Source organism: Leucopleurus acutus (genome assembly GCF_964270905.1).
Source record: "Leucopleurus acutus genome assembly, chromosome: 16".
Taxonomy (NCBI): Eukaryota; Metazoa; Chordata; class Mammalia; order Artiodactyla; family Delphinidae; genus Leucopleurus; species Leucopleurus acutus.
Genome location: NC_139158.1, coordinates 29,921,145 through 29,948,531, shown reverse-complemented (window position 1 = coordinate 29,948,531; position 27,387 = coordinate 29,921,145). Strand labels below are relative to the sequence as shown.

General features: G+C 50.5%; 1 protein-coding gene across 1 annotated transcript in view; it reads left to right on the top strand.

The window, feature by feature from the left end:
- Positions 1–27,387, top strand: part of CIITA (class II major histocompatibility complex transactivator) — a gene marked incomplete at its 5' end in the record, with an annotated part of 47,385 nt that overhangs the window by 19,636 nt on the left and 362 nt on the right. Inside the window, 18 exons of the mRNA XM_082856341.1 lie at positions 4,606–4,748; positions 4,988–5,083; positions 7,480–7,542; positions 7,721–7,801; positions 10,105–10,149; positions 11,215–11,355; positions 11,753–11,896; positions 13,056–13,220; positions 13,979–14,047; positions 15,060–16,710; positions 17,617–17,775; positions 18,436–18,507; positions 21,338–21,418; positions 21,991–22,083; positions 23,283–23,369; positions 25,797–25,880; positions 26,058–26,141; positions 26,978–27,084. Of these exons, the coding sequence (XP_082712467.1) occupies positions 4,606–4,748; positions 4,988–5,083; positions 7,480–7,542; positions 7,721–7,801; positions 10,105–10,149; positions 11,215–11,355; positions 11,753–11,896; positions 13,056–13,220; positions 13,979–14,047; positions 15,060–16,710; positions 17,617–17,775; positions 18,436–18,507; positions 21,338–21,418; positions 21,991–22,083; positions 23,283–23,369; positions 25,797–25,880; positions 26,058–26,141; positions 26,978–27,053 (3,334 nt within the window). The 3' untranslated portion in view covers positions 27,054–27,084. The remainder of the gene's footprint in view (positions 1–4,605; positions 4,749–4,987; positions 5,084–7,479; positions 7,543–7,720; positions 7,802–10,104; positions 10,150–11,214; positions 11,356–11,752; positions 11,897–13,055; positions 13,221–13,978; positions 14,048–15,059; positions 16,711–17,616; positions 17,776–18,435; positions 18,508–21,337; positions 21,419–21,990; positions 22,084–23,282; positions 23,370–25,796; positions 25,881–26,057; positions 26,142–26,977; positions 27,085–27,387) is intronic.

The window sequence follows — 27,387 nt, the reverse complement described above, 5'->3', positions numbered from 1 at the left end:
GAAGAAGCTGAGCCTTGGTGCCAGGCAGCTGCTTCAGATCCCAGCTCATTACTCTTCTCTTTGAGCCTGTTTCTTCATCTGAGAAATGGAAATACAAATAGCTAATGTGTGAGTTCAGCTAAACGGGATAATGTCTCTAAATCATGTCGTTTGGTACCTGGCACTCAGAGGGCACCTATGAATTCTAGCTAGGCACCATCAGTCCTACTGATGGAGAGAGCCCGGGGGTAGGTGAGCTAGAGGAAGGGTTCTTGCACTCAAGGGCTCCTTGGCTGTAGGATCTGTCCTGTGCTGGGGCAGCTGACAGGGACTCGCTCCTCTGCAGTGAGGCGGTCAGGGCTCTCTGCCTCCAGCCTGCTCTGGAATTGCAGGAGGAGGAAAGAGTCCAGTTAGGAGGCTCTGAAGCACTTCCTAAGCATCTAGAGACACAGGAAACATGGTTGTGGGAACCCCGGGAGGTCCCAGGCCAAGTTGATTTTGGCATGAATGGGAGGCGCTATGGTACTTCGGGGAGCTCTAAACTGCAAGCCTAGATTCTCAGGCTCCCAATATAATGGACTTCCTTTGACCGTGGGCCTCCTGTGTGCCTGGCACACCACACAGAGCCCTTCTTGGCCTTTTGATGGTCCCACAAGGTAAGTATCATTATCCCAATGTAGTGGTGGGAAAGCTGATATTCAGAGAGGTTAAGTCACTTGCCTAAGGTCTCCCAGCCAGGATTCAAACTCAAGTTCTCCAACCAGGTGACCTTGGACAGGCCATTTCAGCGAGGTGTCTGAGTATCCTCCTTGGTCAAATAGGCATAATACTCCACATGCCTTCTCCCTAGGGCTCTTTGTGACCTCAGATTGGGGGCTAGAGGCAGAAGTCTGTTGTGAGCTGCAAATCTTTGTCTAGTCAAGAGGAAACGTGTAAGATGCATGCTTTGTCTTGGAGATGCAGGAAGGTGCTGAGGTATACGTTGGGGGTGTCTGAGAGCAGACTTTCCAGGTTGCACTGTGCCTCTGGGGCTTGCTTGTTCCTGTGGAGGTTGCGGGGTCTCCTTATGCAAAAGAACAGAAAGCTTGGCTTCACAATGTGGTAACGCAGGAATGGAAGAGAAAGGATCCCTTTATCAATCTCACAGAGGTAAGAGGTGAATTAATAATAATAATAATGACCATCACCCACGTTGTGCTCATCAAGTGTGTGCTGGACGCTGTTCTATGCTTCCATTCATTAAGCACTTACTAAGTGATGGTCACCTTCCTAAGGGCTCTACGTGAATTAACTCACCTAAGCCTTATGAGCTACCAAGTATTATTATTCCCATTTTACAGATGAGGAAACTGAGGGAATTCCCTGGTGGTCCAGTGGTTAAGACTCTGTGCTTCCACTGCAGGGGGCCTGGGTTCAATCCCTGGTCAGGGAACTAAGATCCTGCAAGCCGTGCACGTGGCCAAAAAATAAAAATAAAGATGAGGAAACTGAGGCTTCAAGAGATTTAAAAAATGAGATTAAAAAGATTTTAAAAATGAGATTAAAAAAACCCAGGTTGTGGTGAGTTGGTAGATAGGAGTGGTTTCAGAGTCAGGCAGTTTGACTCCAAAAGCTCAAAGGAGTTGCCTTCTTTCTCTACTGTCAGTGTATTGCCCTGGTATTTGATCACATTTGGTGATGCTGTCCAGTGTTTGAAGCTGAGCTTGTCAATAAGCTAAACTTCTTCAGGCTCTTCCCCACTGTACCTCCCTCCATTGCCCATCTGTGATGGGACCCAGTCTCTATTCCTGAGCCTAGATAAATGGGGGTGCTTATTTGACTGGATATATTCTGATTGGCAGGAAAGAGTGTGGACTGGGAGTCTTGTGCTAGGGGATCAGGTGCAGGCTCCACCACCGGCAGACTCTTGGGCCTCGTGCAAGGTACGTCCCCTCTCAGGGTCTCATCTTCTCCTCTGTAGGATGAAGGAGATTGAGCTTGAAGGTCCCTGGCTGACCTTGTGGGAAAACTGAGAATTTGAGTGACTTGACTAAAGTCCCACATTTCGTTCATGGAATTGCTGGGGTTCATCCTGAGCTCTTGTCCCCAGATGCCACAGTCTGGAGAAAGGCAGATGGCTACAATGTAGGCTCGCAATAAAGACCACAGACTGAAAAATGGGAGGCAGGCAGCAGGCAAGATTTGGGACAGGGAGGTCTTCTCTTACCACCCTGGACAGAACAGTAGATTGCTTCGTTGGCTCCCAGGACAACTTGTTGGAAGAAGTGGAACCCTCCCCGCACCTCCCAGCCTTGGCCCCTCTCCAAGAAACGGGAGATGGCGGCCCCATCTTTCAGTTCTGCTTCCTCCAGTCATGGTTGGCTGGGCCTTTAACGCAAGCCTGCTATGTTTGTGTTCCTGTAGCCCACACCCAAACCATTATAAACAGTCCACCCCGGCCAGGGCCTCTCGTTGGACTGGAAAGTTCATTCTCTGTGATATGTGGGTCTGTGTTGAGACCCTCCAGAGCTAGCAAGAGTTGTTGATGAGTGAAAGGAGAAGAAACAGCTGGGGAGGTGGTGGTAAGTTGTGCGTGTGTGTTTTCTCACAACCTTTCCCTGCTTCAGTTTCATTTTATTCTGGCCCAGGCTGGGCACTCAGAAGGCTGTCTTAGATCCTCTGGCCAGCTCTCTTCTCACCTTCGCCAAGAAGCTTCTTTTGATTCTTTCCAGCATGTATCTGCATCCCAAGTATAGCGGGTTGAATAGTGCCCCCCCCCCCCCCCCCGCCAAAGATATGCCCACATCAAATCCCTGGAACCTTGAATGCTACCTTATGTGGGGAAAAAAAGGTCTTTGCAGATGTAATTAAGTTAAGGATCTTGAACTAATATCCTGGATTATCTGGGTGGGCCCTAAATCAATGTCCATTTAAGAGAAAGGCAGAAGATTAGGAGGTGATGTGACCACTAAGGCAGAGAACGGAGTGATGTGGCCACAAGGTCACAAGTCAAGGAATGCCATCAATTCCCAAAGATGGAAGAGGCAAGGGAGGATTCTCCCCTGGAGCCTCCAGAGGGACCACGGCCCTGCCTGCACCTTGATTTTCGACTTCTGGTCTCCAGAACTGTGAGGGAATAAGACTCAGTTGCTTCAAGCTACTAGGCTTGTGGTACTTTGTTGCAGTAGCAATAGGAAATGAACAGACCATGGAATCATAGACTCCCTGCACTAGAGAGTAGGGCAGGGTCATTGGAGCCACGCAGATGCAGCTTCACACTGGCTCTAGCCAGCAAGAGCTGCACGTCAGGGGGCTGCTTAGCCTCTCTGAGCCTCACGCTGCTCATCGGCAAAAGGGAGACCATAACGCCTACCTCCCAGTGCCAGTGTTTTGTTTTGTTTTAACAGCTTTATTGGGATATAATTCAAATGTCAGACAATTCACCCATTTAAAGTGTACAATTCAATGGCCTTTTTGGTACATTCACACGGTTGTGCAACCAACCCTTAGCCAACTTTAGAACACTTCATCATTCCCCCAGAAGGAACCTCATACCCACTAGCAATTGTTCCCCATTTCCCTCCACAATTCTCCCTCCACTGTAGCCAACTACGAATTTACTTTCTATCTCCAAAGATTTGTCTGTTCTGTATATTTCATATAAATGGAATCATACAAGATGTGCCTTTGTGTCTGGCTTCTTTCACTTATCAGGATGTTTTCAAATTTCATCCATGTTGACGCATGTATCAGTACTTTCTTCCTTTTTATGTCTGAGTACTATTCCACTGTATGGATATACCACATTTTGTTTATCCATTTATCCATTGATGGGCATTTGAATTGTTTCCATTTTTGGGGTATTATGAAGTATGTTTTTATGCACATTTGTATACAAGTTTTTGTGTGGATACAGCCAGGGTTGTTTTGAAGATTAAATGAAGTAGAACCTAAGGCATCTGATATGTCCTCCAACAATTAATAATGAAAGATATTAGAGGAAATATGCCCCAACTCTTTCAATTTACAGATTAGGAAACTGAAGCATGGAGAGGAGCACAGACTTGCTTGAGGTCATCCAAAGCAGGAGAGCATAACACTTATATGCAGGTCCATGAATCAGACTGCCCAGAACTAAATCTTGGTTGGACTTGGGTTACCTTATGTAGGTCACTTCAACTCTATGATCCTCAGTTTACTCATGTGTAAAATGAGGTTAGTAATAGTACCTACCTCATATGGTTGTTGATGTGAGGATTAAATGTGCTAGACCACGTGTCTGGCACATAGTAGGTGCTCTGTACATCTTAGTTGTTGTCATTCATGGTAGTGCCAGCAGCAGAACTTAGGTCTCCTGGTTCCCAGGTATGAGAGGTCTTGAATCTACACTTCTCCAGTTCCCTTTTCTGTGTCATGGGCAGCTTCCCAGTGTGACTGTAGGTTCTGTGGAGGAAGGACATAGGGCTGCTTCTCCCCACTGCCCTGAGCACATAAGAGGTGCTGAATGAGAACCTTTGCTCACTTTCTTTGGCTTCTGCCAACCCTGGCCTTCACCAAGAGACCCAGCTGGAGACTGTGATAGGTGTTAATTCCCTGCATCTTTCCAACACCCCATGAGCTAACTGAGTGCGTCTCCCTTCCAGGCAGTGGACAGCACACAACCATGGAGTTGGGGCCTCTAGAAGGTGGGTACCTGGAGCTTCTCAACAGCAATGCTGACCCTTTGCATCTCTACCACCTCTATGACCGGATGGACCTGGCTGGAGAAGAAGAGCTAGAGCTCTGCTCAGGTGGGCTCTCCTCCCTCTGGCCCCTTCCAAGTCCCTCCCCACCCCTCTGCCTGCAGTAGAGATGGCAACCAGGGGAAGCCCTGGCTGTGGAATTCCGGTCAGCACCACGGACAGCTCCAACTCCCTGCCACTCTGGCTCCTAATGGAAATATCTCCCAGCCCGCCCTGCCTCTCCCTCCTTCCCCACCAGCCGTCTTCCCAGATCTTTCCTGCTTCATCCAAGTGGCTTTTCCTCCCAGAACCTGATACGGACACCATCAACTGCGAACAGTTCAGCAGGCTGTTGTGTGATATGGAAGGTGATGAAGAGACCAGGGAGGCTTATGCCAATATCGGTGAGGAAGCATTATGAACCCAGAAAAAGGACAATTGAGGGAAAAGATTCTTTTATCTGTTTTGTTAATCTCACCCATTCACCAGGAGCCTCCAGGCCCTCCCTCAGAAATTGGGGCAAGGGGGGATGGGGAGCGAGGGCTAAAAGGACAGAGAATTGGGGAAAGAAGGGAGATGGAGAAAGGTAGGGAAATAGAGCCCTTCACTAATGAACACCAGGCAAACAAATCTCACTTTTCCATCTTCTGCCTCCATTTCTATACATTTTTCTATTTGTTGCTCTTCTTTCCTTCCCACAAAGCCCGTATCGTATGCCCCTCCCTCCCTCCCTTTCTCCTCAGCTCCTAAGCTAAACTACTCTAGTATTTGTAATAACTACCTTTGGGGGGCACTTGTAGCCTGCAAACCACTGCACATGTGTTATCATATTGAAATCTTACAAAAACAAAGGAAGTAGGTACTATTAGTATCTTCATTTTACAGATGAGGGAATTGAGGTTTAGGGAGATAAAGAATCTACCCAAGGCTGCATTAGAGATAGTAATGGGTAGGTCTGAAATTCAAAGTCCTTATTTTTCACCACAAGAGGGAAGGTATCTAGAGTGGGGAGGTTTGGTAAGGCTCAAGCTGAGAGGCTGGTTGGCAGCTTGAAAAAGACCTACAGTTTTCAGACAAGGGCAGAACTCTTTGGGACTCTCTGGGGAGAGGTGTTTCTGTTGTTTTTTGTGGGGGGTGAAGGATCCCTCCTTACCAGGTTCACCACTGTCTCATACAGAGGCTTTGTTGAATTAGAAAAAGATGCCCCTTCTTCTAGAGGATGCAGCCCCCATTAAGATGTAACAGCTTGGCTATCAAAGTGAAGGCTGGATTCCTGCCCCCATTTGCCCTTTTTTCTGGGCATCCTGTACAGTGAACAACCTGCACAGATGTTCTTCGTGACCCTTTTCCTGGCATCCCAAGAATCACATCACTTAGGAGGTCTGGCATGAACATGGCTAGACATTCCCCAACACATAGTTAATCCAGCATCATTCAAGGGCAGAAAATGGAGAGGAGCAGTAACTGTATGTGTCTCAAAGATTACAGAACTGAGAACCTGCCTGCTTCCTTCCCTTCCTGGGAATTTACTTGGGAGAAGCAGAAATGTTTAGGGCTGAGAGTATTCACATTTCCTCACAACTGGAGGCAGTAACGAATGAGTTGGGCTTTTTCCCAAATCACTTAGGATTTGGGGGCTTTTTCCCCTTAGGGGCGTCTACACAGGAAGTGGGAGCAAATGGAGGAGGCAGCTTCACCCGAGTCTGTTCCTGAAGTCTCTGGTCCTGGGCATGCAGTCATCTGAGGCACCCCGAAGTATTACATTGGCTTCCATTCCCATAAAATGGGAATAATAATCACACCTGCCTCATGGGATCACTGTGAGGACTGAATAAGTTTCTGTGCGTAAAGTGTTTAGAGCAGGAATTTGAGGAGAGTAAGCATTCAGTAAGTGTTAAGTACCACCCCACCACTACCATCAACACCATCATCATTATATTTATCATCATCATCATCATTATCACCATTTATGCCCTCACTCCATTCCTCACTCAGAAGCCTTTCATGGCTCCCCATGGCCTATAAAATCCAGTCCTAACTTTCCCCAACATGAAACTTTTACTGAAGACACCTATTTCTAAGAGTTTCCCAAACACCTCTCCTCACTCTGTCCCCACTACCCAGAAAGCCCTACACTTTTCACCTCTCAGAATCTACCCCCACCCCCATCTTTCAAGGTCTGGCTTCAGGACCCCTTCCTCTGGGAAGACCTCCCTGATTGCCCCATCCCACTATATACACTCTCTCCTCTTGCCATGATAACTGTCTTCCCTTTGGCTCCAAGCCATGTTCCACTTCATATAATTAACCACCATTGGTTGTCTACTGTGTACTAGCTACTGTGTTGATTGCTTTAAATGCAGAGCCTCTAACCCTCACCATCCATCCCTCGGTCGTAGGTGTTATTTATTCTCATTACACAGATGAGGAAATGGGGGCCCAGAGAGGTTAAGTAACTGACCCAAGATTGTACAGCTTGTAAGGCAATTGGGGAGTAGAACTGGAATTTAAACTCAAACTCAAGACAGCTCTACTACGCTGTGTTGCACTACTTTATAGCAATAGATAAATTTGTATGCATACATATCATCCCTTCAATTAGATTAAGAGCCCATGAAGTTTCAGTGTTCCTTCATTAATTTGATCATTCATTCAGCAACATTTATTGAGCCCCAGTGTGCGCTAGGTCTGGAGGGTCACAGTTCCCCGATGCCCAGCCCAAGGCCGGCCTGGGCAATAAGCATTGCCCAGCATTCAGTGAGAACTAGTTGATTGACTGCACTTTTTCTTGTCTGGGCAGCGGAACTGGACCAGTATGTCTTCCAGGATTCCCAGCTGGAGGGCCTGAGCAAAGACATTTTCAGTAAGTTGGGGGGGTCCTGGCTTAGCCCGCATTTCCTTCCTTGTTCTTTGGAGAGTGCTGTAATACCTGACAACCACCTTTGATGGATGGTCAGATCATCCCCAACATAGGGACAATGGGAGCTCACCTTGGACGTCCACTGACTGTGTGTGTTGGTGTCTTTGGTTTTTCCCCGAAGTCGAGCACATAGGACTGGAAGAAATGATCAGCGAGAGTGTGGAGGTGCTGGAGGAAGCAGGACAGAAAAGTCAGAAAAGACGTGAGTGAGCCCCTCCCTGATCCGGCCTAGCCTTGCTTGACTCCCAGCCATGCCTTGGCTCTAAAACCTGTTACGGCTCCCCGTTGCTTCCCTCGTTAAGTTCTGTCTGCTCTGCCAGGCTTGGGTGTCCCACCCACCTCTTCCCTCACCACTGCTCCCTGGTGACCCAGGGAGGAAGCAGACGGCCCAGGATCAAATGGCCCCTCTCCTGATGGGTCTCTACCTCTGGCTGTTTTGATTGCCATTTCCAAAAGGACCTCTGGGCTCTGGCTTCTCTTCCATCCTTAGTATTTAAGGGAGGTCTCTTCAAGCACAGTTTTTTCCCAGCAAGATCTGGGTTTGAATCCTGGATCTGCTGTTTATAGTCTATATGAACTTGGGCAAGTACCTGCATCTCTCTGAGCCTCCTGGTCAGTCTCCCTGCCTCCTTAATCTGTCCTTACCCGGCAGCCAATGTGGACTTTTAAATGCAAATCAGATCATTTTGCTGCCCTGCTAACCCTCCAATGGCTACAAAATACACACCACAAGGGCTGTTTGATCTGGCCCTTCCCACCTCTCCTAACTCACTATGAGCCACCATGCTCCAGCCATACTGGCTTCTTTCCATTCCTGTAACCCATGTATCCTTTTCAGCCTCAGGGCCTTTGCACTTGCTGTTCTCTCTATCTGGAATGTCCTCCCCCTTCCCATGGTGGGCTTGGGAATCTGTTAGGTCTTGGCCAGCATGTCACCTCCTCCTGAAGGCTTTCCTAGACCAACTTTTTTCATATAAATTAGCTCACTTATTTTCACCTTGTTTGTGTCTCTCCTTCACTGTTGCACTTGTCACAATTTGGACTTATTTTATTTATTGCCTTTTGCTTAGTTTCCCCACTGTGAGGACAGGGACCTTGTCTTTCTTATTACTACATCCCCAGCACCTGGCACATGGCTGGCATGTAGGAGCACCTCAATAAATATCCACTGAATGAAAATTTCCATAAAATGGGCCCAACAGTTAATCAAAAGCTTACTATGTGCCAGACCATGTGTAAACCCTGTACCTAGTTATTTAATTTGAACAGGTAAACAGGTGCATGGCATAAAAATTCAAAATGTGTAAAAAATATTCAGTGAAAAAAAATCTCCCTCCCATCCTTTTCCCCCAGTCCCTCATTTTCCCTCCCTGAAGACAACCTATGTTGCCAGTGACCTTTTAGTCTTGTTAGGAATATTCTATTTGTCTAAAAGCCAGCTCTTAAAAGAAAATTTTTTTTCACACAAATGACCACATTTTACCTATACTCTTTCTTCATTTAACATGTCTGGGAGGTTATTTTCTTAGCACTAATGGAAAACACATGGTCCTGCCTCCAGGAATTTCCCTTTCTATTTTTTTCCTTCCTTTCTTCCTTCCTTTCTTTCTTTCTTTCTTTCTCTCTCTCTTTCTTTCTTTCTTTCTTTCTTTCTTTCTCTTCCTCTCTCTTTTATTCTTCTTCCTCCTTTCCTTCCTCCCTCCTTCCCTTCCTTCTTTCTTCCTTTCTTTTCGTTTCATAAACATTTTCCCTAAGATTTTATTATGAAAAATTTCAACATACAGCAAAGATGAAAGAGTTGTACTACAAACAACCATATACCCATCACTTCCATTCTACCATCAGTGTTTGGCTATAGTGGTCTTAACACATCTCTAGCCATCCTTCTGTTCCTCCGCCCATCCAACCATTTTATTTGTAGAACGTTTCAAGGTAAATTGCAGACGCCAGTACTGCCCCATATGTCCTCCAGCATCCTTGTTATTTTTAGGGCTGTGTGATATTTCACATGATCAACCATAATTTGCTTCATCAGCCTCTTGCTAAGGGACACATAGGGGTTTTCTCAATGTGTTACATGCTTGATACTCACTCAACTGATTTCCAATGCATTCCTGCGAAGTGGGAATCACTGCCCCCATTTCACAGATGAGAGATCAAAGGCTCAGAGAGGCTGTGTTGCAGAGACGCACAGCTAGGAAGGGACCAAAAGCAGGGTTTTCTTTAATTTTTAGTATTATTTTTTAAAAGTCAAACTCATCTTGTGTCCCCTCTGTGGCTCTGCCTCTCCCAGTGCCTCACTGTCCTGGGTGCTTCAAGATGGGGTTTGGGCTCAAGCAAATGAGTAGGGGCAGAAATTGTTGGGGGCTGGGGAGGGAAAGGGACCCCCAAGGCCACTTCCCAGCCATTTAAGGCAATTCTATAGGGCCTGCTGGGGTCCACAAGCCCCTCCTGGCTTGGAATACCCCTTCCCTGGGGCTGATGACCATAGTGTTCTCTCTGCAGCCTTCCCAGAGGAGCTGCCTGTGGATCTGAAGCACAGGAAGCTAGGTGAGCAAGGCGGGTGGGTCCTGGGAGATTGATGGGCAGGAAAGCCAGGGCCTCCTCAGGCCCGCATGTAAACTGGCATTTGAAAGCCAGGGCTCAGAGAAGTGAAGCCACTTGTCTGAGATCACACAGCAAGTGAGAGGTGGAGTTGAGATTCAAACCAAGATCATGATTCCATAGCCCGTGCTCTGAAGTTCAGGGACTGCTGGGAGATTCAGCTCCTCCTACAAAGCCTCTCCCCTAACACCTCCCTCCTCTTAACTCTGAGTCAGAGCTGAGACCCCACCCTACCACCACCACCTAGTTCCACTGCCCCTCCAGGCCACATGTCTCCTTTCAGAGTGTAGAGTCATCTCGGATCAGCTAGTTACCCAGTGCCCTCCCACCCTCCGTAGAGTCCCCATGCCTCAGTGAGCCTCTTCCCCCATACTCATCAGTCCCGCTCCCCTCCCACTCAGTTGTTATTGCAAAGGTTGGGCAACCGCCCCTCTGCGGGAACAGACTGAGGAATGAAAGCCTCATAGTCCGATGGAGGAAGCCTGGTCCCTGCCCTCAGAAAGTTCTAATCTGATGGAGAAGACAGGGACCCTGTCCACGAAGACCCCAGGATGATGGAGAAATAGTCTCTGTCTTCAGGGAGCTCCCAATCTGATGGGGGAGGCAAGTCTCCACCCTCCTAGGGCTCCCAATTAAATGGAGGAGATAAACTCCTGCCCCAGTCTGATGGGCAGACCTTGGGGCCTCTTAGGGGGCCGGGGGCTCAGTGACTGGCTGTAGACGCTGGTAGGGGCCTGGGCTAACAGCCTATTCATAGGTCTATCCCACCCCTAGCTCTCCATGGCAGGAAGCTCTCAGGGCCCACTCACGAAGAGGAGGCTGGGGGTAGAGGGCTGCCTGGCACAGAGCAGTTGCTGATAAAACCAGCTTCACCCAGGGCAGAGAAGAGGACAGGAGTTTCCTTCCACTGCCAGTAGAGATCTGCTCCCAGAGCGCTCCCTACCCTGGGAAGGCCCCTGCAGGCACCCACCCAGATCTCACCCAGCCTCTAACATTGGCCCTTCCTCACAGCTGAGCCCCTAGCCATGCCCGTGGTGACTGGTGCATTCCTGGTGGGGCTAGTGAGTGACTCTTCAGCTCAGCCCTGCCCGTCACCACCTGCTCTGTTCAACAAGGAGCCAGCATCCAGCCAGAGCCGGCTGGAGGACACCGGTATGTTAGGGGCTTGCAGAGGGTGGGCTTCCCCGCTGCCCAGAGGCAGGAGCCGCCAGGGACGGGAATTCCTCCCCTACTAGTGTCCCCCACTTCTGTCCCAGCCAATGCCATCCTCGATGTCCCCATCAACCCAGTCTGTGCCAGAAAACACGCCCTGGAAGGAAACGCATTCCTAGGAAACACAGCAGGGAATCCCCGCCAATTAGGGAATTCACCCGCCAGCCCGATGCTTTCATCAGCTGGGAACTGAGCGCCCTCTCTGTGCCAGCACCACCACCACAGGCAAGCAGACACAGCTGCGGCTCTCTGGAAGACTGGAGCCCTTTAGAAGGGAGTCAGCTGTTAATTAAGACGTTAATGGAGAATCCCACCTCACCGCCTTTGTCTCTTGCAGTGCCCCCTTCCAGTTCCTTGTTGAGATGCCTGAGTCTCCCTGCTGGACCCATCCAGGTCATCCCCACTCTCTCCACTCTGCCCCAGGGGCTCTGGCAAATCTCAGGGCCTGGGACAGGGGTCTCCAGTATACTCATCTACCAAGGTGAGTATGCGAGGCCAGACGCCCCACCCCCTCTGCCTGTGACCTGACTACTCCCTGATCCCATCCCCCCTCCACCCCACCCCTGTCCCAGATATTTGGCAGTTTTAGCCTAGCACCTTCTCATGATCCTCCTTCCCCAGAACACCCATCTCTGTCCCCATTTCCCAAAAATCAAAGCGGAGGAGCAGAGCTCCCCAACGTGGTCTGGGTGAGTGATACACCAAGTGGCTAAGTGGCATTTTTTGGGTCACTTTCCCCGAGTAAGCCTTAGTTTCTCCTTTTCTATCAAAAAAAATTAAGCTTTATTATATTTTAAAATCACAGCATTGGGACTTTCCTGACAGTCCAGTGGTTAAGACTTTGCCTTCCAGTGCTGGGGGTGTGTATTCGATCCCTGGTCTCAGAGCTAATATCCCACATGCCTCATGGCCAAACAACCAAAACAAAAACAGAAGCAATACTGTAACAAATTCAATAAAGACTTTAAAAATTGTCCACATCAAAAAAAAAAAAAGTAAAATAAAAGCACAACATCAATGCATGCTCATTAACAAACCAAGCAATAAGAGATACTTACAAGAGTTCCTGAGTCTCTCCCTCACTCTTTTAGTATACCGTTGTGAACAGTTTGGTATGCATCCTCGCATAGCTTTCTCTGAATTGCCTTGTTTCCAGGTCAGTAAAATGGTCCCTGCTGACCTGCCACATTGAAAGGTTGTGAATTGTCCAAGGGAAGTCATGTTGGTCTCTAAGGGATGGGAGAGAGAATGAGGCTAAGGGGGATACTTCCACTCAATTCAAGAGCATCTTTTGAAGGTTGCATGCCAGTTTTTGTATAATGCATTGGTGCCCCAGGAGCAAGAGGGTGTTCTGGGCATCCAGGAAAATGAGTACTGACCACACAGTGGGAAAAGTGCTGTATAGCACTTGCCCTAAGCTCCCTATGAGCTGATTGTGTCCATTTCACAGATGGGAAAACCAAGGCTCTGGGAGCCTAGTTGTAACTCCAGAGCTCTTTCCTCAACTTCGGCCTGAAATTTCTTCCTCTGGAAGTGCCCCTCACCTTTCCCCAGACTCCCAGCCCTACAGCCTGATTTGGGAAGGGGGTGACCCAAGTGGGCTCCTTGTTGTTTCTGTACTCCTTGCCCTCCCCATGTAGGTGAGATGCCCCAGGCCAGCCAAACACCCGCCTCCAGCAGCACAGCTGTCCACAGCCTCCCAAAGTCCCCAGACCGGCCCGGCTCCACCAGCCCCTTTGCCCCATCGGCAGCTGACCTCCCCAGCATGCCTGAACCAGCCCTGACCTCCCGTACAAACCTAACAGGTAAGAATCAGCAGGACCTGTGAGAGTTACTGGAAGCAGAACTGAGGCCCTGGGGGAAGGGATTGCCTCAGACAATGAGGTCCACGAACAGAGCTGCCTGCAGACATGGGCAAGCTGTGTTTTTGTGTAAAACAGGGCAGGGAGGGTCTCCAGGGAGGGGGGATACGTGGGAGGGTTGGTGAGGGGAACAATTGGAGAATCCATGGGCCACCAGCCTTCACCATCTTGTTACATGGCAGGAAAACAGGCTCAATGCAGCCAGATCTTCTGAATTGTCAGCAGAATCTGGAGATCTTGATTTTTTTTTTTTTTGCGGTACGCGGGCCTCTCACTGTCGTGGCCTCTCCCGTTGCGGAGCACAGGCTCCGGACGCGCAGGCCCAGCGGCCATGGCTCACGGGCCCAGCCGCTCCGCTGCATGTAGGATCCTCCCGGACCAGGGCACGAACCCGTGTCCCCTGGATCGGCAGGCGGACTCTCAACCACTGCACCACCAAGGAAGCCCTGGAGATCTTGATTTTAACATAGATATTGTGATTTTTAAAACACTGGTGAAAATTTTAAAAGTACAGCTGGCCAAAAAAAGACATCTTTGAGCAGGATACAGCCTCGGGTCACCACCTGGTAACCTCCATCTTGCGGAGACTCAGCCCACGTCAGCTCTGACCTTGCGATACTCAGAGGACTGATGCCCCAGAGGGAGGGAGGTCCCTGGGGCGCCCCTCACCCTAACTCTGACACTGGCTTCTTCCCCTCCAGAGGATGAGATGTCCCCCACCCAATGCCCAGCAGCTCAGGAGGCATCCAGCAAGCTTCCCAAGTGGCCTGGTGAGTGGTGGCAGGGTCCCTCTGCCTGGGTGCTGGAGGCTTCCTGTCACTCATTCACCCAACACTTATTCAATCCCTCACTTGTTGGCTCATTCATTCATTCATTCATTCACTTGCTCATTTGATCCCGCCATCTCAGCATTCATTCCGTCAGTTATACCTACACTTAGAGCAACATTTACTGAGGACCTGCCCCTCGTAAGACCATGCTAGGTGTTGACATCTTGTTTGTGAGGCTGAGAGAATGAAACAGGGAAGGGAGGGTGATTGGGAGAGTGGGTGAAGGCAGGAGTGGATGATGGGTGTGGGAGAGATGGAAGGTGGGAATGAAAGGGCAGCTGAGAGAACGGCCAGACGACTGAGTCTGACTCTGTTCCAGGTACACTTCCAGGCACATGAGATGTGGTCAATCATTAAAGTTGTAAACAGGGACTTCCCTGGTGGTCCAGTGGTTAAGACTCTGCGCTTCCATTGCAGGGGGCACGGGTTTAATCGCTGGTCAGGGAACTAAGATCCCGCATGCCTCCCGGAATTGTTTGCGGCCAAAACAAACAAACAAAGTCATAAACAACCCCAGTATGATTCCCATTTTACAGATGAGGAAACTGAGGGCTAGTGGGGTATATCACATGCTCAACGTAACAGTAATAAGTGGTAGAGCTGGAACTTGAACCAGAAACCTGGATTCCACTATCTTAACTCTTAGCACCACCAACCCCACCGTGACCTCCCTATGGTCAGTGAACAAAAGAAGAAGGTTAGTGAGTAAATGAAAGAGTGGACAGATAATCAAGGGAGAAGATGAGTGAATGAATGGGTGTAGGAATGAATGAATGAGTGTCTGGGTAATTGAAGGAGGCAGCTAATCAAGAAGGCAGTCGGGGAAGACTTTGACGAATGGATGAACAAGCTAGTGATGCTGGCCGGGCTGGCCACTCTGCTGCCCTCACGGTGGCCAGTCCTGCCACTAGCATCCTCCTCTCCCCCACCCCACACCCTTTGACACGTGCAGAGAGTGTGGAACAATTCTACTGCTCGCTACGGAACAAGTACCAGGCTAAGCCCGCAGGCCCGGAAGGTATCCTGGTGGAGGTGGACCTGGTGAGGGTAAGGCTGGAGAGGAGCGGCGGCAAAAGCCAGGACAGAGAGCTGACCACCCTGGACTGGGCAGAGCGGCAGCCGGCCCGAGGAAGTCTGGGCGAGGTGCTGCTGGCCTCTAGCAACCACCGGCGGCCACGTGAGACGCAGGTGATCGCCGTGCTGGGCAAAGCAGGACAGGGGAAGAGTCACTGGGTCCAGGCCGTGAGCTGGGCCTGGGCCTGCGGCCAGCTGCCACAGTACGACTTTATCTTCTGCGTCCCCTGCCACTGTTTGGACCGTCCGGGTGACACCTACCGCCTGCAGGATCTGCTCTTCTCCCTGGGTTCACAGCCACTGTCAGTGGACGACGAGGTCTTCAGTTACATCTTGAGGAGGCCCGACCGCATTCTGCTCATCCTGGATGCCTTCGAGGAGCTCGAAGCCCAAGACGGCTTCCTGCACAGTGCGGGCGGACCCACGTCAGCAGAAGCCCGCTCCCTCCGGGGGCTGCTGGCGGGCCTCTTCCAGCGCAAGCTGCTGAGAGGCTGCACCCTGCTGCTTACAGCCCGGCCCCGGGGCCGCCTGGCCCAGAGCCTGAGCAAGGCCGACGCTCTGTTCGAAGTGGCCGGCTTCTCCGCCCAGCAGGCCGAGACCTATGTGATGCGCTACTTTGAGTATTCGGGGACCACCGAGCACCAAAAGAGAGCCCTGGCGCTCCTCCAGTCCCAGCCATTTCTCCTGAGTCACAGCCATAGCCCCACTGTGTGCCGGGCCGTGTGCCAGCTCTTGGAGGCCCTCCTGGAGCTAGGTGATGAGGCCCAGCTGCCTTCCACGCTCACGGGACTCTATGTTGGCTTACTAGGCCCAGGAGCCCGTGACAGCCCCCCAGGGGCCCTGGTGGGACTGGCCAGGCTGGCCTGGGAGCTGGGCCGCGGTCACCAGAGCAGCCTGCGGGAGGGCCAGTTCCCATCGGCCGAGGTGAGGGTCTGGGCTGTGGCCCAAGGCTTGGTGCAGCCCACCCCAGGGGCCCCGGAGACCAAGCTGGCCTTCTCCAGCTTCCTCCTGCAATGCTTCCTGGGCGCCGTGTGGCTGGCTCTGAGCAGCGAAATCAAGGACAAGGAGCTGCCGCAGTATTTGGCATTGACCCCGAGGAAGAAGAGGCCCTATGACAACTGGCTGGAGGGCGTGCCGCGCTTTCTGGTCGGGCTGGTCTTCCAGCCTCGTGCCTGCTGCCTGGGAGCCCTGGCAGGGCTGGCGGGCTCCACCTCAGCGGTCAGGAAGCAGGAGGTGCTCACCAGGTACCTGAAGCGGCTGCAGCCTGGGGCGCTGAAGGCGGGGCGGCTGCTGGAGCTGCTGCACTGCGCCCACGAGGCGCTGGATGCCGGGCTTTGGCAGCATGTGCTGCAGGGACTCCCGGCCCACCTCTCGTTCCTGGGCACCCGGCTCACACCTCCCGACACCTACGTGCTGGGCAGCGCCTTGGAGGCGGCGGGCCGAGACTTCTCCCTGGACCTCCGCAGCACTGGCGTTGACCCCTCTGGACTGGGGAGCCTCGTGGGACTCAGCTGTGTCACCCATTTCAGGTGGGGGCCGGGGGCAGGAGAGTGGGCTTCTTTGCCTTGGGCACCCACAGCGATCTTGGTGCTGTGCCCAGTGCTGACTCTGTGGGGTCTCATTCAGCATGAATGGCAGCCAGATGGGGGCAGAAGTGATTCTATCCTTTTTTAAGATGAGGAAGCCAAGGCTCAGAGGGGTACGGTAGCTTGCCCAAGGTCACACAGCCAGCATCATTCTTTCAACCAGTATTTGAAGGCTGGCCTTATGACAGGCGCTGGGCCACGTCTAGAATCTAAGACTGACCTGGGTTTGAATTCGTTTTCTTTTCTCCATCCCCTGATCAAGCCACTGTTTTGTCATGGTTAGATTAAAGCCATAGCCTCCCCTGACCTCCCTGCCTCCATTCTCCTCTTCCACGCCACTTTATATTCAACCATCAGCGCACATCTCCCTAGAAATTGCATCTGATCATATTCCATCCTTCCTTACAATCTTTCAGAGGCATCCCACCTCCCTCAGGATGAAGTCAAAGTTCCTTAATTTAAATTAAGGAATCTAAATCCTTCGGTGATCTGTTTGATCATTTAAGCCTAATCTCCAGAGAATCTCTGCCACCTTCCCCCTAAGCATACTTTACCCTAGCTGTAAGGTCTACACCATTGTAGTGGTTCAACTGAGAATTTAACACTGAGCTTCCTGGTAGCCAAAGCAAAAAGGGAAATAAAACCACTGGGAGAGTTGAGAAAAAGGAGGAATTGATAAAGGCTTGAGTGGTCATGGAAAACTTTCTAGAGGAAGTAGGGGTTAAGTTGAGGAAGGAAAATATCTGAAGAGGTAGGAGGTCCCTTCATGGAGCCGCCACCCCCCCCAACCCCCCAACATAATGGTCTAGCCCAGTCACCATGACTGGGTCTGAAGCCCTTCCTCCACAGGGCTGCCTTGAGTGACACAGTGGAGCTGTGGGAGTCCCTACAGCAGCATGGGGAGGCCAAGTTACTCCGAGCAGTGAAGGAGAAGTTCACCATTGAGCCTTTCAAGGCTGAATCCATGAAGGATGTGGAAGACCTGGGCAACCTCGTGCAGATCCAGAGGTGAGAGGGAAAGTGCATGGGAGTTGGTCCAGACCATGCAGGACCTAATATTAAGTTTGCTATTAACACTTCTTCCTCTTTTGGGGGGACCTCCCCTGCTCCCCGCCAGCCAATGACCATCCAAAATCTCTCACTGCAGTCACCACCCAGGCAGAGTCCCCAAGATTTATCACTCTGTCCACTTCAGAACTTGCCATCATGTACCCAATTCTTTCTCAGCTAAAGCCAAGGAGATGTTCTCTCCTGCTAAGAGTTCATAAGCTGCCTTCTGCATCTAGTAACACAAATGACACCTATGGCCACCTTTCAAGGCAGCCAGGACCAGTATCATTCCCATTTTCTAGATGGCAGAGGAAACGTGACCACAGAGCAACTGTCTTTCCCTCATTCCTTCATCATACATTGTTTGAGCACTGACTATGCGCTATCTGGGATGGGTGTGGGTAATGCCTCCTCTAAGGCTCTTTTCCGTGAAACACACAGTAATTCCTTAATAATATCCTGTCCTGAGGTTTTTCTTTTTAACAAGGGGACAACAGTAGCCCAAGGAAGGCAGTCCTTCTGGGGAATTTTGGGCACTGGGGCAGGCGTCCCCCCTAGGAGGGGGCTCCATGACAGGTGAGGAGCCAGCTCTTCCCTAACATTGCCCGTTCTCTCCAGGACAAGAAGTTCCTCTGAAGACACGCCTGGGGAACTCCCTGCCATCCGAGACTTAAAGAAGCTGGAGTTTGCGTAAGCAAAGGGGTAAATTGTCTTGGGTCCCCACGAGGTTTCTCCTCTGGCATTAGCTGGGCTTGTGCCACCAGAATGGAGATGGGTCCTCAGAATCATTCTTACCCTCCTGCCCCACCACTCTGGAAACCAGCTTCCAGCAGCTGGGGCATGGACGGTCTGGGCTAGTCCTGGAGGTTCTCGGGGGTGAAGCTAACTTGCCCATTTGCTGGTGAACATACTCGTTCGCATCCACTCATTCAACAGACCTACTCATATGACCGAGGCCACTGTCCTCAATGAGCTTGCTGTCCAGTGTAAATAGACAATTACCACCTGCTGTGATTAGTGGCCAGAAACTCAAGGGCTGTGAGCGTGAAGACTTAGGGGAGGTCAAGATGACTTCCTGGAAGAGGAGACTGAAGCCTTGAAGCTTGACAAAGAAATAGGAATGAACCATGCTGGGTGGAGATATTATCTCCCCACTGTACAGAAGCAGACACTGAGCCCTTGAGAGTGTAAATTGTTTGTCCAAAGTCACAAATGTCAGGTCAGCCTGGCTGTTGCTCCAACAAACAAAAAAGTTAAATTCATGGTAGGTCCTTGTTAGGGATCTAAAATCATCCAACGATTAAGAAGGAATTATTAAACAACTACAGTGTACTCAGTGCCATAATGTTATTAATTTCAAGAGCCACTCTGGGAGATAGTCATTATCATCCCCATTTTACAGATGAGGAAACTGAGGCCTAGTGAGGTTAAGTAACTTGTCCAAGGTCCCCAGCTGGTCACCCACAAGCTGTCTGCTCTTCCTGATCACAGCTCCCCCCGTGCCCCAGAAAAAGCCAAGCGTTTCTTCTTTTGAACAGCGACAAGAGGCCAAATTTGTGCAGAGGTGAAAAATATTGCTGAAAAGAGGAACTGTACGAAAACTATCACCAAGGGCCCCTTCTGGCTTTGAATTATTTTTAGCTTAAAAAGCCCCTAATTCAAGGTCGGAACTGTGCTCTGGGGAACAGCAGCCGTGGGGTAGAACAGCCCAGAACCCGGAGAGTAGCCACCTGCAGGCCAGAAGCCCTGAGAAAGTTCTGAGGAAAGAAGGAAGGAAGGAAAGGACTATTTTGGGTGTGAGACTGGCAGCCACCATGCCGGGCACCCTGTAGATCTCATGTGCATGTAGATTAGGCCCCTCAGCCGCTCAGAACCCTGCAGGCGCTCTGCTGGTGGACGATTCTCCCCTGATTCAGCCCCCATTTACCTCTTCACCCTCGCCTCCTGCACTCTTTCCAGCCACGTGGGTCCTCTTAATGGTTTTCAGCCTCACTAGGCATGGTCCGACCCCTGGGCCTTTGCACTGGCTGTGCCTTCCACCCAGGACACTCTTCCTCAGGTATCAGCATGGCCCACGCCCTCACTTTCTTCTAGTTTTCAGTGAGAGAGGCCTTTTCTGACTCCTGTATTTAAAAGTACAGTTCTGCTCTGCTCACACTGTGCTTTTCTCTGTATCAATTATCTCCCACACCAGACAGTTTACCAATTTCTTTGATTATCTGTCTTGCCCCCTGGAATGTCAGCTCCACGAGGGCAATGATTTTTGTCTGTTTTGTTCATGGCTGTCTGCGTGACAGGCTTGATGGGCCTGGCACACAGTAGGCAAGCAATCAATATTTGATAAATGAATTCCTTAATCTTTCCTAAAACCTCCTAAGATTGGGGCTAAATTTGAGAAGATTGAGACTCAGAAGTTAAGAGATTTGCCCAAAAAGCCCCACAGAAGCTAAGTGGTAGAGCCCAGATTCAAATCAGATTACGGATTCCCATCTTGTGACCTTTCATTGAGGCTAGTAGTTCCCAGACTTTGGGGTTTCAAAGACTGAGAATATTTCAGAGTGAATTTCAGTGAATATGTGCAGTTACCATCTTTTAATTTGTATCAAGTATGTTCATTCAAACAAGTGAAATAACTGCTGCTGACACCATAATTTTATTAAAAATGAACATATTAATGTCAAAAAAGTTCAAAGGATATAATTTCAGAATAAAAGACTGTTCTTTACACTGAGTACACTTAACCATATTTTAAAAACAGGGACTTCTCTGGCGGTCCAGTGGTTAAGACTCTGTACTTCCAAGGCAGGGGCCGTGGGTTCGATCCCTGGTCGGGGAACTAAAATCTCACATGCTGCGTGGCATGGCCAAAAATTAAAAAAAAAAAAAAAAAAGAACAAAGAAAAGAAAAACAAAAAAAAACCCAAAATAGCCCTCTGTTGTCTTTATTTTTCTCATTCTCTCAAAATCTGGTCTAAATGTCCATCCAGGCTGTGTGACCTTGTATGAGTTCGTTAACCTCTCTGTGCCTCAGTTTCCCCATCTGTAAAATGGGGATAAGAAGTGCTCTTAGCTCAGAGTCATTGTGAGGACTAAATGAGGTCTGATCTGATTGATGGGCCCAGTGTGTTCCTGGCACATAAAAAGTGCTCAAGAAATGGTTCTATTTGTTGTTAAAAAGCAATGGCAAATAAGTAAACCATCTTTCTCATCACTGGTGGTGGTCCTCAGGCCAGCATTTGGGAACCACTTCCCCAGGCCAGGGTGGGAGAAGGGTGCATGTGGATGTCAGCAGGAGTAAGAACTGGCTCCCCACTCAGAGATGAAAGATGGGGAGCCCCTAGCTGGGAGCCCAGATGGCCTCTTGGGTGGGCTTTGTGAAATGTGCCTGAAGCAGAAGGGATTGGGGTCCCACCAGGTGGAGCTGGGGGTAGTTAAGGCCTCAGATGGGCCTGCCTTCTGTGGGGTCCAGTAGAGGGGCCATGACTGCTTCAGGGTCTTAACTCTGCGCTTTGCCTTCTAGGCTGGGCCCCATCTTGGGCCCTCAGGCTTTTCCCAAACTGGTGAAGATCCTTGAGGCCTTTTCTTCCCTTCAGCATCTGGAGTGAGTATAGACCCCAGAATCCCTCCTGGAGACACTGGGCTTTGACAACCCCAAACCCTGGCCTCGTTTGTCCCTTTCTCTCTCTCTCTGTGTCCTGCTGCTTCCTCAGTGTGGCTGGTGTGAGTGACCAGACGCCCCCACTGCAGGGAAGCGATGGCAGAAGGAAATCCCCAACAATAAAAATAGGTTGAATCCTTTCGAGATCTTCGAAACTCTTTTCCCCTCATGTGCTGCTCCCAGCAATCCCATGGGGAGGCAGGGTCGGGGAACATGATCCCATTGTACACCTGAGGTCTCTAGAGGTTAAGGAAGTTGCTCCAGCTCATGGGGCTGCCAGGAAGGAAAACAGTGATTCAGGTCCATGGATAGTTAGGGCCCTGTCCACTTGTTGGCCTGGCAGTCCCAGGTGACGAAGATCTGCTCTCAAATGCTCGGAGTTGCAGCTGCATCTGGCCATGGTGTGTCCAGGGGTGGGAGCATGGGAGGAAGCCACTGCTGGGTCGGAGCGTGGGGGAGAATCGGGTGGCCTCCAGGGTGCTGGCTGATGGCCCTCAATCTGATTCCATCTGCAGCCTGGACTCACTGAGTGAGAACAAGATCGGGGATGAGGGTGTCGCCCAGCTCTCGGCCACCTTCCCTCAGCTGAAGGCCCTGGAGACGCTCAAGTGAGTGCACTGGGCCGGCCCTTCCTGCTGCATTTGTCCCCAAAGTCCAGCTTTTTTATTCTTTCTTTCACTCATCCATTCAATCGTGCATTCGTTTAATCATCCACCCATTCATTCATTCAATCATTTCTTTAATCAGCCATTCAACCAATCATTTATTCATTTAATCAACAAATACGTAAGAAGCACTTACAGTGTACAGACACCATTCAAGGCCCTGGAGAGCCAGCTTTAAACAAAGCAAAGCCCCTGACCTCAGGGATCTGCTAGGGAGGAGACGCAGTAAACAAGCAAACAAGCGTCCATAATTATGAAGTGTACAGTAATGACTGTGAGCAATGTTTAGTGAGAGAAAGACTGGTGAGGTGAGACAGGAGAGAGAGATTAGGATTTATCAGTAACACATTATTATCAAAATAGTGAATTTCTATTAAAAAAAAACTGTTCTGGGTTTGGGAAATAGCAGATGGATATGATGCAGGAGGGTCAACATGACTTTTTACTGAACCTAGAGGGATCATCAAAATCTACCCACACTCTACTCCACAACCACGATCAGGGCAGCCACAGAATTCACCAGAACTCACTTAGGGATTTCCTTGATGGTAGGACACTGAGACTTATTAAGTAATTTATAGTGTTTGAGGAAACAGAGTGAGTAAGCTGGATTTCCCTCCCTTCGTCCTTCCTTACATCCTCCCTCCCTCCCTCCATTTCCCTCTCTCTCCCACCTTTCCTTCCTTCCTTTTTTACCCCACTTAAATATTTTCTGAGCACCCACTATGTGCTTGGCATGGCTGTAGGCACAGGGATAGAGTAATGAACAGACTCGACCCCTCACCTCGTGGAGTCCACGTCATTAAACAAATAATGTAAACCCTTACGTAATGACAGTGCTGAAAAGTGGTCCAAAGGGAAAAGAATGGATGCTACATCTGCATCCTCACCCCCATCATCCCACTCAGCCTCAGGGCGTGACTGCATCATTTTACTGATTTAGCCCAAGTCTACCCATAGCGCCCTCACACAGTTCAGCACCCACAACTCTCATCCAGGTAGAATGTCCTGTGCTTGCTGCCCTGGGATGCCCTGTGAGGAAGCAGGGGTTCCCAGCCCTGCCGGAGCCTGGGGTGATGGACACTGATGGGGAGGGGCATTCAGGTTTGGCCCTGAGCCCTCCCCTTGTTGTACTCCCGCAGTTTGTCCCAGAACAATATCACTGACTTGGGTGCCTGCAAGCTGGCGGAGGCCCTGCCGTTGCTGGCTGCGTCCCTCCTCAGGCTGAGGTGAGTGGGGCCCCCTATTGGTCAGGTGCTGAGCTGGTGGGCTAGAGGGCGGGCAGAGAACCCCCTTGGTGGCAGCTGTAAGGTCCAACACTGGGACCCTGAAAGCAATCACTACAGGCTGTTCTACCACATCAGTGTTGCACAACTTGGTGGGGGTAGGGAGTGGGGGGCGCCGACCTAAAATCCAACATGAACACACACCCCTGGAGTTGGGTGATGCCACCGCCCTGAACGAGATTAGCAGCCCCTGGGGAAGGGCATCTGGCAAACTCTGGGCAAATCACTTACTCACCTCGAGCCTCTGTTTCCTCATCTGGAAAATGGGTACCATCCCAATAGCCTATGGAAAGCGCTTGGTGCAATGCCTGGCTCTGGTGCTTAATAAATCCTGGTCCTCTTTCCCCAGGGCATGGCAGGACTGGGCCTTTTCTGGAGTCCGGGGTGGTTTCTAGAATTCTGACTATGCACAGGTAGCCTTGGCTGGCTCTTGTCATGCACACATCACTCCGTGCCTACACTGTCACCTTCTGGCGGGCCTTGGAATAGCACATTCTTGCTTTTGCTTACTTCCAGCCTAGTGCCTGGTGGTTCCCTGGGACTAATGGGTCCTTCCAGCCCATTATCCTTCCAGCCAGGGTCCCTGAGTGCAGCTGTATAGGTTGTGTGCTGTGCAGTTTGTAGTCTATGTGATTGGCACGCCCTAGAGTTGTGAGGGTATCTAATATTCTCTAATATCAACCATGGGCCAGAACCCGTGCTAGAAACTAGAGATACAGCTATGAACAAAACCAGGGTGGGTCTTGCTTTCAAGTTCCTTGCATAATAAATAAGTAGGCACATGCATAAACAAAATGTTTAAAATGCTGATTCATGCTGGGAATGAGGAAACTAACAAAGGCCCCAGAGGGTACAATAGGGAGTGCTGAATTCACCAGGGAGGTCAGGAGACCCCTGAGGAGGTGACCCTCCCCCTTCTGTGGGATGCTCTCAGGGAAAAGCATTCCAGGGAGAGGGTACAGTAGAGGCAAAGGCCCTGAGGTGGGAAAGAGGTTGGGTCTTTGAGAGCCAGAAGGGGGCCCTCTGTGTCTGGCTATAGGGAATGAGGGACAGAGGGTGGGAGATAAGGCGGGAGAGGTCAGGGAAGGCCAGATCATGCAGGGAGACCCTTGCAGGCCAGGAGAGTGGTTGGAGGTTTTTCCATTGTGAATGGAGAAGCAGGTGGGGCATGTGGGGGTGATATGTGATCTGATTGACACTTTAAGAAACCTCATATTGGGAGTTCCCTGGTGGCCTAGTGGTTAGGATTCCGCGCTTTCACTGCTGTGGCCTGGGTTCAGTCCCTGGTCGGGGAACTGAGATCCTGCAAGCTGCGCAGCGTAGCCAAAACACAAAGGAACCTCATATTTTATGGACTGTAAGATGCCATCCATTTGTAAGACACCATTAAGGGGACAAAACGCGGCTAATTAAATGACATCCATTGATTATCAGACACATCCTGATCGCAGTGATTTTCAAATGTGAACATGTACATCTTGGCATCAATGAAATATGGGAAGAATCCTCTTCCTGTGGGTGAGGAAGGGCCTCCTGGTTCTAAGATCCATCCCAGGAAGGGATTGTAAAACCCCTACCTGGTTCCTGCCCTGGTACCGGCCGACCCATGACATCAGGGGTTCCTGGAGTTTAGCTTGAATCCACTTTGCTGCAGTGTAGACTTGCTGCTTTTACAGGCAGCCCTGCAGTGTTGCTCTGAGGCTGAGTCAAGGCAAAGTCACGGCCTTGAAATTAGAACCGTGGCTGCACCTGGCTTGTTAAAAGGACGCTCGTTAACGAATATAGGGCTTAAGCTGGCACCAGTGAAGGTGCCGTGCTATTTCTGACACTGCTGATGGTGACTGAATATATTATAGAAACCCGAGCCTGCCCAGTGACTCTGGGTTTCTCTCTCTCCTGCTATTCCCGACGCTGCCCCACCCCCCACAGTAACTTGTATAACCCCCACAAACCCCCTTGGGAGGTATAATAACCATAGTTAACATGTAGTTCATTCCACATGTCAGGCCCTGTTCTGGGTGTTTTACCAACATTAACTCATTTACTCCTCCCCACAATTACTCTATCATGCCCATTTTATGGAGGAGCAAACTGAGTCACAGGGGAGCTGAGTAACTCACCAAAGATCAGACAGGCAGCAAGCCACAGAACTGGGATTTGAACTTGGGCTGTTTCAGATGGGAAGCTACCTCCACTTAGTCCTGCTGCTTCCCTGAACTCACTGAGTGACCACAGAGAAGCAGCCTCAACCCTCTGGGCCTCAGTTTCCCCCTCTGTTAAATGGGGCAGTAATTCTGGCTGGGTGTGGCTCTCCCTGGGCCCTGACCCCCCAGCACCCCCAGCCCCTGCCCTGACCTCTTTCTCCGGCAGCTTGTACAATAACTGCATCTGCGATGTGGGAGCTGAGAGCCTGGCACACGTGCTTCCAGACATGGTGTCCCTCCGGGTGCTGGAGTGAGTGTGGGAACCTGGGCAGTGGGGGTGGGGCCAGGACTTGGGAGGACCAGGGTCTCCTGCTGGCATCATGGGAAGGGCTGGGCTGAGGTCTGGTTGTCGAGAGCGTGGTGATGACCTTGGTCTGGGGCTTATTGGTCCCCAGGGCCAGGATCCACAATGGGTTTCTCTTCTCAGTGTCCAGTACAACAAGTTCACAGCTGCCGGGGCCCAGCAGCTCACTGCCAGCCTGAGAAAGTGCCCTCACGTGGAGAAGCTGGCGTAAGTCTCAGCAGTGGTGGAGGGAGAGTCAGTGTGTGGTTCACCTTGTGAGCCCTGAGCCCAAATCCCACTCTGTCCCTCACCAGCGTTCAACCTTGGGCAAGCAGACACATCAACCCTCTGGACCTAGTTTCTTATCTTCTTTTTTTTTTTTTTTCTTTTGGCAACGCTGCATGGCTTGCGGTATCTTAGTTCCCGGACCAGGGATTGAACCTGGGCCCTCAGCAGTGAGAGCACCAAGTCCTAACCACTGGACCGCAGGGAAGTCCCTGGCCTCAGTTTCTTCGTCTGTAAAATGGGAGTGACAATAATATCTACCCCCTATTTAAATATTTATATTTAAATTGTGGGGTTTTAATTTGTCAATATACTCAGAAGAGTGTCTGGTACACAAAAATGTTCTATATACTAGGCTGAACAATATGAAATCGCTTATATTCAACCATTTTTGACCTACACACCTGGCCATTTCATATGGTTGAAACTTATTTATCATTACATCACTATGATGTCTACTGTCCAGTACTGTACTTGATTGTCTTTCAAAGCACTTTTGTCTACATAATCACTCATATCTTCTAGGAGGGATAGGGTGGCTCTTGTAAGACCCATTTTGCAGATGAGGAGAATAAGGCACAGATAGGTTAACTAAACTTTTTGAGATCACACAGCAAGTCAGTGGCAGAATCAGTTTTTAAAAAGGGGTCTTGAGGCTCCTAGGCCTCTGGTGTCCCCATGACCCCACACTAGGCTAGGTGGGAGGAGGGATTTGGGGGCAGCTTGCGTTGGGACCACCCCCTCTCCTCTGACCTCTGTGTGCCATGCCCCCATCACAGGATGTGGACGCCCACCATCCCTTTTGGCGTCCAGGAACACCTGCAGCAGCTGGATTCAAGGATCATCCTGAGATGATCCAGGCTGTGCCTGGGACAAGGTAACTGAGGTGAGCTTGGAAGGGGAGAACCACGGGGGGTCCCTGGGGACAGTGTCCTGTGAAGTCAGAATCCATAAAAGGTGGGCGGGGCAGCAGGTGGGTGCTGGGTGACAACTCCTGGACCATGTGCCATCTGGGCCCACCCCGTATCCCCCTGAGCTGGGCTCGGTGCGGTGTCTTCTAAAGGCTTTGAGGACTTGGGCTCTGAGGATCCTCCCTATGGGCAGGCGTGGGACCCGGGGAAGGACAGGTGGGTCAGCCATGCACGTCCCACGGCCCTCAGCATTGGGAAGGTCTGCCTTCGAGGACTCC